Source organism: Microtus oregoni, unplaced genomic scaffold (genome assembly GCF_018167655.1).
Source record: "Microtus oregoni isolate MIOR12 unplaced genomic scaffold, Mior012 000021F_ref0000039, whole genome shotgun sequence".
Taxonomy (NCBI): Eukaryota; Metazoa; Chordata; class Mammalia; order Rodentia; family Cricetidae; genus Microtus; species Microtus oregoni.
In genome coordinates this window covers 10,599,692-10,614,110 of record NW_024543080.1, presented here as the reverse complement: position 1 = coordinate 10,614,110, position 14,419 = coordinate 10,599,692, and the positions used below count along the sequence as shown (strand labels likewise).

The following is a 14,419-nucleotide window of genomic DNA, read 5'->3' as shown; positions in this document are numbered from 1 at the left end:
ATACCTTCAGAAATTATCCTCTCTTTCGTAATCACCACTGTGCTGCATAAATAAGTGCTCATCTCCTTTGAAGGGGAAGGTGAGCAGGGAGAGAGCACCTCTCATTAAGACATAATTATTTCAATTTAAATAGAGCACAGGGTGACTTCTTTTGAATAACAACTGTCTCATTTATGCTTTGTTTTTCTTACCAGCCTCACATATTCCTTCCTTTACGTCTACACTACATTGTTGTTTTCTCAAACATGACGGAGTTGAGATTTCATTGGGGAAAATGTTTAACTCGTGGTTCAACCACAGATTTATTAGGCTTTGTGGCGTGGGGCTAAATAACTCTACTTTTGTTAAGTGCTTGTTGATTCTAATGGGAGGGAGTACATGGGCCACTCTTTGAGAAGTTTGTAAGTGAAAATGAGCTGTCTATTCTGTTTCATTTGAATATTACTCAGTTCACCTTCAGCTATGTAAAAAGCATAGGTATTAGTTCCTATAAGTTTGATCCATTTACTGGTAAATGATTTGAGAAAATAAAATACTTAAGAAATATCTTCTCTTCCCAGGCCTCCTTTTATAACCTTACAATGAGGGTTTCTTTGACTTTCTTCTTTTATGTGTGTTTATAAAATCTGTATGTTGACCTCTTCATGCTCAGAGAATAATATAGCATAACTATTTGAAGAAAATGAAGGCTAAAGAGGAAAAATCTTCACCCAGTCCAAATTATTTCCTTCCCCTTAAGTTTCTTAAAGGGCGGTTCTCATATAGGTGGGATAGGAAGAAGGCTCTCAGAATTTGGCTAATGACAAATGTGAATGTAAATACAACTCTCCAGCTGTTTCTTCTATGCTCTAGAAAAGAGGCAAAGTCCTCAAACAGAAATTATCAACTCATATTTATTCCTATTTCTTCATAGCAATCCTGTTGAAAACTTGTGCTCTAAGTCCAATCCCTTCCCATCTCAGCCCATTCCCTTGCTATCTCATCCAGTATTGCTCCCATTCTCACATAGTTTGCTTCATCAGTCATTAAACCTTCAAATTGGGGAGATTTTTTTGATTGTTAGTTGATTTGGAATTTTTTGTTTGTTTACTTGAGAAGTAAACTCATCAGTCCTGAAATATGATTTTTAAAAATTAGCACATCTTTGGTTTTAAATTAGAGATAAATTATAGAAACAGAATTCACTGTAATGTTTGCTTCATTGCAGTGTCTCTACACATTTAGAATCAAATTCAGATTCAGTCAGATCTAACACAAGCAAGATCTGGAAGTATGGTGAACTGGATAGAGACTTTCTTGAAGTTACTATATTCTTTTTTTTAAAAAAAAATTATCTATTATGTATACACACACCAGAAGAGGACACCAGATCTCATGATAGATGGATGTAAGCCACCATGTGGGTGCTGGGAATTGAACTCAGAACCTCTTAACCTCTGAGCCATCTCTCCAGCCCTATAGTCTATAGTAATGTTCTTATAGTTAATGAAGTACTGTATTCTACAGTAACATTCTTACAGTGATTGAGAGGAAGAACAAAAGATACAAAAAGCCTCATGGGTTACTAAAATGCTTGTATAAAGAAGACATCACTATATTTGCAAGATCTGCAGCTCTTAGTTGCCTCTTTGAGATACTAGAGGAATAGCCAACTTCTCAGGAAATACATGTAGAATTTCTACCAGTGACAAAATCAGGCTTTTTTCTTATGCATCAAAGGCACAGACTCCACTGAATTTTTTATATTTTCTTCTCAAAGTGTTAAAAATACTTACTCATCAAGCATAAATCAAAAGAAATTTACAAATATGTTTGAGAAAATAAATTTTAATACTAAATTAAGATTATTTTTAATCCAAATTAGTAGACTAAAATTTTGTTACTATTTAGGTTCTAACATTGAAATAAAACAATAGAGAAGTTTGTTGTGGTAAGGTATACTGGAGTTGGATGTGTGTGCAGTGCTGAGTATTGAGCCCAGAGTCTCTTACTAGTCAAATAAATGCTCTACCCCTGAACTACCACGTCTCTCATTGGATTGATTTTTAAATCTAGTTATGACAATTTAGCTATTCAAAGAAGTCATCTTAAATTGCTTCTTATTCTTTCAAAATATTTTATACTTTCCAGTTTTAGACAACGTAGGGACGTAAACAACTTTAATCAACATAATCTCACTTTTACATTCTTGTACATACTTTTTGAAATAAGTATATACTCTCATAATTTATACCAATAAAGCCTAAATTTAAAAAAAAACATTTTATTCTTCTCCAAAACAAGCAAACTAAGCATAGCAGTACATCACTGTCTCCTTGACATTTTGAACAACTCTTCTGAGCATGAACAAATAGACAGAGAGGGAACATTCCTACGGGAAAGACAAGAACCTACTTGGCATAATGTCATGTAAAAACTATACAAAATATCATCAGCTGGAGACTCACAAGTCCTTGAGTGCCTCAGACCACTGCAGACCACAAGTTGCTGGGTAGGAAGGAGCCAGGAACTCACCGATACATCGCTGACTAGCAAGATCCGAGACCTGGGGTGGCTGGTCCGCGACTGAGCTTTTGCCTCGGCTGGGCTCATCCCTGGCTTTGTAGGATAAAGTGAGGTGAAGAAAGAAGTCACTGATGATCCATAGAGAACCAGTCTGACGAGTCTTGGCTAGTGCGGAGACTTTGTATGACTAGCGCGACGAAGACACTGTTTATAGAGAGCAACAACAAGAATAATCCATAAGCACTTTCGAGGAGTAAGAACTTCAAAGCTACTATCTTGAGCTACTTTTAAAATAGCAACATAACAGGGTTTTTAGACTGTTCAGTTATTTAAATATATAAAAAGGCAAGGTTAGGTGTTACCCTTCTCAGCCTCCTCAAGCTTCCAGGTTTAATTAAGTTAAGAGAACTGCCCAACAAGAACTAACACCGATGCTTTTTAAACACTAAGCTGATACATTTTCTACTCAGTCAAGCATATAAATGAAATTTTCCCTTTTGAATTAACTATAAGCCAGGTAGTGGAAACACAACAGAGATTAGAAAAACATTCACATCTTAAAACTATGTGTCATTGTTGCTCTAGAAAAGTCAGGTCATTTACAAATATTAATGACACTCTATTTCTTTCTCTGATAATAGCTTTCTCTGATGCCCACAAAGAGGGTTAGCCTCTCCCCTCTGTGCTCTCGTGGTGTTCAAACTCTTGCCTAACATGAAGGAATTCTTTATTTGTCTCTCACTCTACGAGTTATGAAATTTTAACAGAAAGAAATCTTTTGTAGCACACATAGACTATTAAAATTATATATGGGAAGGAAAGGACACTGATTGATTGTATTACTTGACCAGTTATCCCAGAGCTCAGATGAGCAGGGCAAGAAGTCGGGGTTCATGATGAGGAATGAGATTGAAGCCGCTCTGGCAATATTACAAGGAACCCTGGGCAAGTTGTCCTCGTGTCTTCAGAGATGTGCTTTTTTTTTTTTTCAAATTCTCCCATTTGGGTCCAAGGAACACTGCCAAAGAGGAGGCAGAATGAGTGTAAGAGCCAGGGGGCAGGGTGGATGACACCAAGGAAACAGCCTTTTAAGTTCAGTAAGACCAATACACATGTGAACTTACAGAAACCGAGGCAGCATGCACAGGGCCTGCAAGGGTCTGCACCACATGTGGGTCCTAGAACTGAAGGAAAAGTGGACACAAGCCTTCATCCCTAAACCTAAAGCTATCTCCAACTGATAACCATTTGCAAGGGAACATTTAGTTTTCTCCAAGGGAGTCTTACTGGAGAAATGAAATTCTCTTAAGAATAGGCTGTAGCCCAGCAGTAGATGGTCAACAGAATTTGAATTTCTGGTCCTCCTACCTCTACTTTCCCACCTCTAGGATGAACAGTAAGCACATCTGGTTTTATGTGGTTTTCAGGATCAAACCCAGGTCTCTGTACTTACCTGGGCACGTTCTCCACCAACCAAGCTACATTCCCTGCCTAAGAGATGTGCTCTTTATATCGAAGTCAATACATCACTTAATACATGTGAACAACATTTATATTTACAAGCTAAAAGTTATTCAATATATGTATCAGATTTTTGTCTACTTAAAAATTTACCCAAAGCCGGGCGGTGGTGGCACATGCCTTTAATCCCAGCACTCGGGAGGCAGAGGCAGGCGGATCTCTGTGAGTTCGAGACCAGCCTGGTCTACAAGAGCTAGTTCCAGGACAGGCTCCAAAACCACAGAGAAACCCTGTCTCGAAAAACCAAAAAAAAAAAAAAATATTGAATTTTGCATACAAATGGATGGAAATAGAAAACACTATCCTGAGTGAGGTAAGCCAGACCCAAAAAGAGGAACATAGGATGTATTCACTCATATTTGGTTTCTAGCCATAAATAAAGGACATTGAGCTTATAATTCATGTTCCTAGAGAAGCTAAATAAGAAGGTGAATCCAAAGACAAACACATAGGCATCCTCATGAATATTAACCTTCATCAGGCGATGAAAGGAGACAGAGACAGAGACCCACATGGGAGCACCGGACAGAAATCTCAAGGTCCAAATCAGGAGCAGAAGGAGACGGAGCACGAGCAAGGAACTCAGGACCACGAGGGGTGCACCCACACACTAAGACAATGGGGATGATCTATTGGGATCTCACCAAGGCCAGCTGGCCTAGGTCTGAAAAAGCATGGGATAAATCCGGACTAGCTGAACATAGCGGACAATGAGGAATACTGAGAATTCAAGAACAATTGCAGTGGGTTTTTGATCCTACTGCACGTACTGGCTTTGGGGGAGCCTAGGCAGTTTGGATGCTCACCTTACGAGACCTGGATAGAGGTGGGCAGTCCTTGGGCTTCCCACAGGTCAGGGAACCCTGATTGCTCTTCGAGCAGATGAGGGAGGGGGACTATATCGGGGGAGGGGGAGGGAAATGGGAAGCGGTTGTGGGGACGAGGCAGAAATCCTTAATAAATAAATAAAAAAAAATTTACCCAAAAATAAAAAAGCAACAAAACACAATAGAAATAAATAGATAAATAAATAAATAAAATCCTCTGGATTTTGAGGCTAAATTGTTCTTAAACAGTTGTTTTAAAATGACACTTTTGACAATGAAATGGTATCACTTAACACTATATCTTATTTTGAAAATAAGTTCTCTTGAAAATGTTTATTAGGCATTTATCTTCAAAAGAAAATGTACTCCTCTACCAAATAATTCTGGGTCAAGACTTGCCAAACTTGGCTAACAAAAAAATTCATATATATATATATATATATAGAGAGAGAGAGAGAGAGAAACAGACAGACAGACTTCTTTAGTTCTTTCACAAAAACTATGTTTCAACTACAATTAAACTCTTTATGTGTCTCTAAGGTTTTATATACATGGCTATATGTACATCTAGAAATAAAGATGCATAAAATGAAAGGAGGGTCTTCAACTTTGTTTAAACATTATGAGAATAGGCTTCTACAAAATCAGGGATAATAGATATGTAAATAGACTTATTGGTATCTGTTTAAAGATCTGGAAAGAAAATCACAATATGTCTGCCCTCTATTCAGGCTGCTCAAAAGCCACTATACAGCCTGGGCCCTGAATTCTATTTTAATAACCACAATAGAAACTGAGTAGTGTTGTGCGCATGTAAACCCAATGCTGTGGGGATTGGTGTAGGGATGTAGAGAAAGGAAAATCCTTAGCAGCTGGCCAGTCAAATAAGTTGGTAAGTTCCAGGTTTAGTGAGAGACCCTGTCTCAAAAAATAAGGTGGAGAGCAATGGAGGAAGAGAACATTTGATGTTGACCTCTGACCTCCACAGGCACACATCTCATTCAGATACAAAGCTGTATCAGTATAAAAGATCAAATTTAATGATAGTTTATTTTTTTTTAATTTTTTTTTTATTTTTGGTTTTTCAAGACAGGGTTTCTCTGTGGTTTTGGAGCCTATCCTGGAACTCGCTCTTGTAGACCAGGCTGGTCTCGAACTCACAGAGATCCGCCTGCCTCTGCCTCCCGAGTGCTGGGATTAAAGGCGTGCGCCACCACCGCCCGGCTTAATGATAGTTTAGTAGAAACTTGAAAAAGGAAAGTAAAAGAAAGGAGATGAAAATATGAGACCGGAAGTCTCCACTGGGAGAATTCATAAATTTAGACCTTTTTTATAGTTACTCTTAGAGTTGTAGGATATACAAGCAACATTAATCATTTCAAAAGTATCTCTAAGAGATACAAAAGGTTTTTTTAGAGAAAAGTTTCATCTTTTATTCAAATACCTTTTCTTTGTCATTTTTTGGAAATCATTCTGTCTCTGCATCCAAAGCCATGGATAGAAGAAACCTTCACCCTGGGTGTGAATCAGTTATGGTTGTCGCAATTTATAGAACAGTGAAAGCGGAGTCAAGGGAATATCTGTGCAGGAGAGTCTCTTGTAAGACTGCAGTAGATATATTGCATTGCATAACAAGTTAGCAGCTTCACCACAGGTATTTTTATCAGCTAACAAATTACTACATTGTCCTTCTATACACTTAGCAATTTTACAACAATGACCATCTGGTGCCACAAGATTCAGAGGTATAGTGCCACTGTGACTAGTCAGGGATGATTTTTATCACTAAAATACCCCCTACCTTGTACCAAGTTTTTTAATGCTGGATAAAACACAGATACCTATAATAATCTGATTAATTTCTGGAAACCCTTAAAGTTATCTTGAGGTTGTATCACTCTAATAATAAAGCAATGCTTTTTATTGGGCAGTTTATTGGGGTGTGTGTTACTCATGAACAATATTGTTAAACTAGTGAGTGGATTAGCTGTCTGGGTAAGCAAAGGTGTTGCCATTAGTGAATTTATCCTCCCCCTCTTACGTGTGTGTGTGTGTGTGTACAGTGGGGAAAACTTCACTAATATTCATATATGTGTATATATATAGCTGGTCAGTCTAGAGAGATAGATATATAGATGATAGATAGATAGATAGATAGATAGATAGATAGATAGATAGATAGATAGAAGATAGGCAGATTATTTGTTAAAACTGAGAAATCAGAGTAGACCACATGACTCAGGAGGTGAAGACACTTGCCCTCTAGCCTGATGACTTGAGCTTGATTGTCAGGAAAGAATACCCTTCCAAAGTACATGACTGCTGAGTCAACAGTAAGCAAATGTTAAAATTAATTAATTACTTAATTAAAAAGCGGAAAACCAAGTATTCTCTAGATCTGGTTTCAGACATTTGTTTTGATAGAGTTATAGCTATGATTTTGAACTCTTTGGAAGCAAGAGTAGCATGGGAAGCAAAGTTACGCAGTTGCCATTATTGAAAAGAAAAACATACCAGAGGGGGAAAATCTGCCATTTAAGTTGATAAAGGAGTATCTCATATGAAGCTCCAATATATTGAATACCACCAGAAACATTTTTTGCAAAAAACTTTTAGAATTTAATACGATAATTTCTTGTACTGAATTAAGAATATCTGAAGTTGAAGTAGGCCACTGACTTTTATAAAGACACGGTTTTATGTGGTCATGTATACATGTGTACTTCTATTTAGCTTGATCTGTGGCTTTCTAGGAGAGTAGCGCAATGCTACTTAGATGCGTCTTTTTTAAATGTTAATTCTCCCACAAGATCTTACATGAACAAAACGAAGATGATCTGAGACCATATCTCTGGTAAGGGATTGGGGAATTTAGATATTGCTAATTGAGAAAGCCAATTATTTTATTAAACCAAAAAAACAGTTAAACAATCTTTACTTTGTGAAAACAGGATTTAGATGATACTTTATTTGAATTATTTTGCTTGAATTATTCTTTATAGCTAATGACTTTTGATCCCTTAGTTGATTGTTTTGTGCCTTGTTTGTTTGATTATATGTGTATAATATCTCAGAGAATCACCTTAAAATAATGTTTCTTTATTCCAGTCAGATATCTAGCCATGAAGTATCAAATCTTATCATTGTGCTCCTTCATCGAAGTTTGCACATGGCATAATTTCCAATAATTATAGACACTGACAATTTGTCAAATTCAAAATTTTAATTGCAAAACGAACACAAATACCACATAAACTGTGAAGCTAACTGTGTAGAATAGAGATTTTAAATCAGTTCTGGCTTTGAGCTATCCCTCCTCCCTCACATCTCACAAACTCACTTGTGTATCTGTGTAGGTATATGGCCTAAGTCTCTTGCCAGCTAAATCCAGTTCTGTGTATCGCTAGCAGGTTCTGACACTGGGAAATCTTCCTGGTGATATATGTGGTTTCCTAGAGACAGTGTTCATCTTTAGTCATCAACCTACTTCGCCTTTGGTACCCATCCCTATGCGTATTCCTTCTCCATCTGGAGTAGCTATTCCCTTCTCCATCCACTATCGTGCCCCTTTCCTTATTCTGTGGTGTATACATCTACTATTGGGTTCACCATCATTTGACTTTAGGAGAAAGGAGATAACTGTTCACTCAAGGAAGAGGAGTAATTTCTTTATGAGTGCTGTTCTACATATGAATCCACTGACCAGTCCTATGCGGGTCTCTAAATTTCTATTGGAAGATGAGTACCGAGTGCCACAGGACAATACACGACAGTAACTCTTAGTTTGTGTACCCTCCTGGGTAGAAAAGTGCCTGGTCAAAATTTTGGCATCTTAGTGAACTGTTTTCAATTGTGAGCAGTTAAAATAGTCCTAGTCATCCAAATATCTTACTTCCAGATATGATTTCTGCATAATTTTACACTTAAGTCATCTCAACATCATGCTCATCATTCCCATTGAGTCGATGAATATAGCTATTATCTATATAAACCTGAAATCATTTGACTACTCCTATCTCATCTCCAAATGCTTTTACCACACGGCCTCTGTTTGCTCCTGAACTACTGAATTTGGCTCTGCCTCCCTATCTTTATTCTGTTCCAGTTTCCTAGAATCCTTTCTACTCTGATTTCCTTAGTATTCATTCTCTTGCCTCACTCACATCTATGCTTAAATAGCAACTACTCCAGAGAGTCCTGAACACTCCATCAAAAATAGCCTGTCCTAAAATCCACAGTGATACACCTTAATTTTTTATGTTATGATGATAAGGGAAGGCTGTATGCATTAAGTATTAGCTTTTCCTAAGCTAACACTGTTTGCTACCATATTCTCTTGACATTCTGGGCAGCAACAGTGAGGCACACTCTTGAGTCAGATAGGCAATCGTGAAGACAGATTACCTTTTCTCAACAGCATGGTGAATTTCTAAGCTGTGATGCTTGGTAGGTCAGGTGTTTTAGATGCTTTTTCTTTTAGTGCTTTCAACTTTCAACGAGCTTTTAGAGACATTAATGTTGTTCTAAATAGAGGAAAAATTAGTCTCCATTTCTACAGCTGCTTCCTTTCTATAAGGTTATTAATACACACACATATGTATATAATTTACAGTAATCCATATAGTTTACTTCATTGAAATGTAGTCCCTTCTAACTAGAAACTACATCTACTCTTTCTTGGATCTACATTCAGAATTTAGACAGCACTGGACATAAATGCACTAAGAAAATACTTGTTCTGAGAATTGATTTGTAGCTCAATAATAGAATGCTTGCCTGACCTATACAATAAAATGACTTCAGTTCCCAGCATCACACACACACACACACACACACACACACACACACACACAATTATTTGTTACATGTTTCTTTCCATGCAATCTATTCCTGTGGCACTATAAGATAACCTGCATAATTGAATAGCAAGCCTCTGCATTCTAGTAAAGTGGGAATAAGTAACCCTTTGGACCATTTACCTTGTCACGCCTTCTTTCTATCACTTTCCATGTATTTGTTAGCCTAATCTTTACAATAATCTTACATACTAGGTGTTATTATTTTTGTTATATCTTTGCTAATAAAAGAAGGAAGCTAGGAGTTAATCTAGGCATACGAATTAGCTGTGGTTAGAGCCAAACTCTTTTTTTTTATTTATTTAACTTTATTATGTTCATTTGTGTGAAGGTGTCAGATCTCATGGAACTGCATTTTCAGACAGTTGTGAGCTGCCATGTGGGTGCTGGGAATCGAACCCGGGTCCTCTGGAAGAGCAGTCAGTGCTCTTAACCGCTGAGCCATCTCTCCAGCCCTAGAGCCAAACTCTTATTTGTAGCATAGGCTATTAACAATTGTATTATAATACTGAATGTATCACTTCTAAATCAATTATCTTCCAGATTTAGAGAACTTTTAATTTTAAAAATACCTATAAGAACATAGAGTTGTGAAGAAAAGTTCAGATTTATTAAGTAAAGGAAATTACAGGGTTTATTAAGACAAAATACACAGTCAGGTTTAAGCATAAGCATTAAGAAGGAGGTTAATATTTAATAACATTAGTATGCACCCCACACAAGGGGTAATAATGGTCTTCTTTAGTGAAATTCACCTATATATGACCACAATGTGTTGAATATAGGCGAACCAGAAGCAAATATGTGTAAATTACTGTCTATATTTGATGCATTAACTATTCAAGATTCAATGCTATAAAATCTTATTTGCTTTCTTTCTAAAATTTAAAGTTTGTATAAAATCTTGTTCTGAAAAAAGGGAATTATACATTTCATAATAATAATGATTTAGTACATAGTTTGAAAGTTATTTTTCTAATATTATGATTCTCCATTCCTAGTCAATAACCAATGAACAGTTGGTGGCTTTTGGGAGAAAGATAATGATTTTTCTGTAAAGGTATTGACTGTAGTATGATGACCTCACTCCAAAAGATGGGCACTCCACAGCTGGAAGTATATGGGAGCATAAATTAGAAGAAGATGATGACGATAATTAAGGAGGGGAGGAGGAAAATTAAGACTAGGAAGACAAGAAGGAGAAGGAAGAGGGAGGAGAAAAGGGGGAGGAAGGAAGAGGAGATGGAGAAGAAGCAAGGAGGAAGAAGGAAGAGGAAGAATAGGAAGCAAAATGAATTTAGGGAATATAGGGAGGTAGGGATGACTCTTGGAAGAATTTACTTGGAGGGAAGGACTGAGAATGAATATGATATGTACATATATGAAATCACAAAAGCAAGGGAGACAGAGCCCCAACTGGGTTACATCTTATTGAGCTTTTGGCCAAAGGGGCCCCACAAGAATCCCCAAACAACCCACTCTGTTTGCCAAGGCTATAGGTTGTTCTTCACAAACTGACAGCAAGGCTCTGTTGCTGAAGACAACACCTATACAACTCATTGAACGCTTAGAAGTCAAACTGTTGACTACCTAGAAACTCCTCAACTGTTGACTAGTGCTCTTGGTAACAGAAGATGCTCCACAAGCTACCAAAGGAAAAACATAAACACCAACCCAGCTACAAACCCTTTGATTTACAGTGAGGCCATGCCTGCAAGATATGCTAGTGCATTGGTGGCATAAAATGTGAGGGAATAATATCTTATTTGCTTTAAGGCCTACTCCATGAATGGAACCCATACCCAACACCCGTTGTGTGATCAAAAGATGTCTTATTAAATGTTTTTCCCGCAGTTCTGGGAAAATACATACATAAGTACATAAGCAAGTACTCTTCTACTGATCTACATCCTTATTCTGGCACATGCCAATTTATTAAAGATTAATGTCTTATGTAAGGAATCATATTTTGTAGCAATTCTAATGCCCAATATGTACTTAAAGTTAGAAGAGGAAAAAGCCTAGACTAGGGTCCAGGGTTCTTTTGATGAAATAACTTGGAATGCAGAGCTGAATGCTGTAGGAGAAGTCCGCTAGTTTGTTCCTGGCCATTTAGCCCCAAAATAATTACACAGAAACTGTATTAATTAAATCACTGCTTGGCCCATTAGCTCTAGCTTCTTATTGGCTAACTCTAACATATTAACTTAACCCATTTCTATTAATCTGTGTATCGTCACATGGCTGTGGCTTACAGGCTAAAGTTTTGTCTGGCTCCAGCGGGGCTCCATGGCTTCTCTCTAACTCTGCCTCTTTTCTCCCAGCAGTCACTTTAGTTTTCCCCGCCTAGCTCTGTTCCCCTATAGCTCTGCTATAGGCCCAAAGCAGTTTCTTTACTCATTAATGTTAATCACAGCATACATAGGGGAATCCCACATCAGAATGCCATAACAAGGGTAACATATGTGAGCACAGGCCTTTCTTCATCTGACATCCCATTGCTCTCCATTAGTCAGTGCTGATGTGTCCTCTGTCATCACCTCAGAGGAGTTTCTCGGTGGTTAGGTGTGTCTATTTTTGAATTATGCAATGAGCCCCTCCTTACATTTCACCTTTCAAGACAAATGCCATCACCACCTCATTCTCATATTGATAATCAGAACAGTAAAAAATAAACCAAAGTCTTTTGAATACTGATACCACAGTGGTCGTTCAATGATAAGGTAATCAAAACAATCAATTAAATAAGAAAATAAATTAAAACTTAAACAATTTAATCCATAAAATTTTAATGGCTAATGTGTTTACTATACAGGATTCTGAGGCAAGAGAAAGAATAGGTAATGTTTTTATTTAGCAAGAAGGCATAAAGGGATTTTCCACTTGTTTGCATAAGCAAGAGGCTAAGACTTGAAGAAGAGATTGATTCTGCCTGACAGAACACCATGGATTCGTGAAAGGAACATATGTATTTCCAATCCACAAGTCCAAGTCATCAAACTCTGAAGTATAAAACGTTCCCACTTCAAATGCCACTTTAGTAATCACTCTGCTTATGGGAAATCGTATTTTATGATTGAACAAGAGAGAGTTTTAATTCAAAGAGGGAATTGCCACTCCTTCCTTTTCCCTTCTGATAAGAGCACCATATTCCTGAAAGAAAAATCTGTAAAGGGAACCCATTTTGCATACCAAACACAGTAGGACTTTACACAGTGTGGTACTTACCAGTCATCTTTGTAATGCCTTCTAGATTTAACGTCTGTCCTCCTTCATACAGCCTCTGCTTTGACTCAGAGATTGTGTCCCTTCTAGTCATAGTAACCCCAAGACTTCTCCAAATCTCAAGACCATAGTTGGCAGCCAGCAATTATTTCTTAAATGAATGAATTATTGGCACTTAGAGGTTCTGGGTATGTATTAGCTGATTTTCTATTGCTGTGATAAAACACTATTGCCAGGCAACTTATAGAACGAAGAGTTTATTTATGATTATGGTTACAAAAAGACAAGGATCCACCATGGCAGGGAGCTGTGGCATCAGGAACAACTGAGAACTCACATCTTGTACTGCAATCAGGAAGAAGAAAGAGGAATTTAAATGATACCAGGGCTTAAACTCTCAAAGTCCATCCCCAGTGGCATCCTTCATCCAACAAGCCAGACCTCCTAAAACTCCAAAGCAGCACCATCAACTTGAGACCAAGTGATTACATGCCCAAGACTAAGCCAGGACAGGTGTGTGGGTATCTCACTCAAATCATCACAGGGTTTATGATCCTCCAGAAGGGTACTGAGCTAGGTCTGAGTAGGCCAAGTGGATTTGGGGTAAAAAAGTGAAAATCAGTCCTGCAGTGGATCATGCTGTGAGAGGGTATCCAGAGTAAAAAAGCAAGAGTACTGAATTCAACCCAAAGTCCCCAAAGAGAATAGAAGAGGGGGAGCTTCAAAAGCAAGGAAGAAAGACAAAGTGTTAAGTAGGAAGCCAATTCTAGGCTGTGCCTCTTAACCTGGGGATCTTGTGCTCACAGGAGTATTTGTCGGGATACCTCACAAGACAAGAAGCTACAAGCCTAACATGGACTGTCTTCCAACCACATCAAATCTGCTCAGTGGTAAGTGTATCTGAAATATTCTATTTCTATTAATGTTGCAGGAAAACAGAAAAATCCACATATTTCAGACACAAAAATAGCCGTGCTTTCGGCAAGCCCTCTCATTTCCTCCTTCACTCACCATCAGTTCTCCTGGTGTTTGGGCTAGCTGCGCTGTACAAAGTCTTAAGACACAGATAAACTAAACAAAGCTAAACCTCCCAAGAAACATACTAACTACAGTTTGGAAAGGGCCTTGTACAGCTGATAGAAAGAACATCAGACTAGCCTCAGCTAAATGTTACTAACTTGGACTATGGTATATTCTGTAAATGAGAAACTATTTCAAGAGACTAGATCTTAGCTTCTTTCTAACTAAAATCAATATTTATTCCTTACTATCAACTACTTAAGACAAGATTTGCAAGAACCTTGGTAATTGTTGAAGTTTGCTGACATGTAATCATGGGTTCATTTAACTATTGCCTTCATTTTCTTTAATTTCATACTAAAAGATTAAAGAAAGAAAACAATGTGTGCTGATCTACAAAGGCAGAAATTTAAAAACAAATATCATGTAGATGCTAAAATACAGCATTAGTTTTCTCACTATTCA

The 14,419-nt window shown here is 37.5% G+C and overlaps 1 protein-coding gene across 1 annotated transcript in view; it reads right to left on the bottom strand.

The window, feature by feature from the left end:
* The window catches only part of Tmprss11e (transmembrane serine protease 11E), an 88,420-nt gene that overhangs the window by 38,520 nt on the left and 35,481 nt on the right, over window positions 1–14,419 (bottom strand). Inside the window, exons 2-3 of the mRNA XM_041671122.1 lie at window positions 3,959–4,010; window positions 2,515–2,692 (exon numbers count right to left, since the gene is read on the bottom strand). Of these exons, the coding sequence (XP_041527056.1) occupies window positions 2,515–2,692; window positions 3,959–4,010 (230 nt within the window). The remainder of the gene's footprint in view (window positions 1–2,514; window positions 2,693–3,958; window positions 4,011–14,419) is intronic.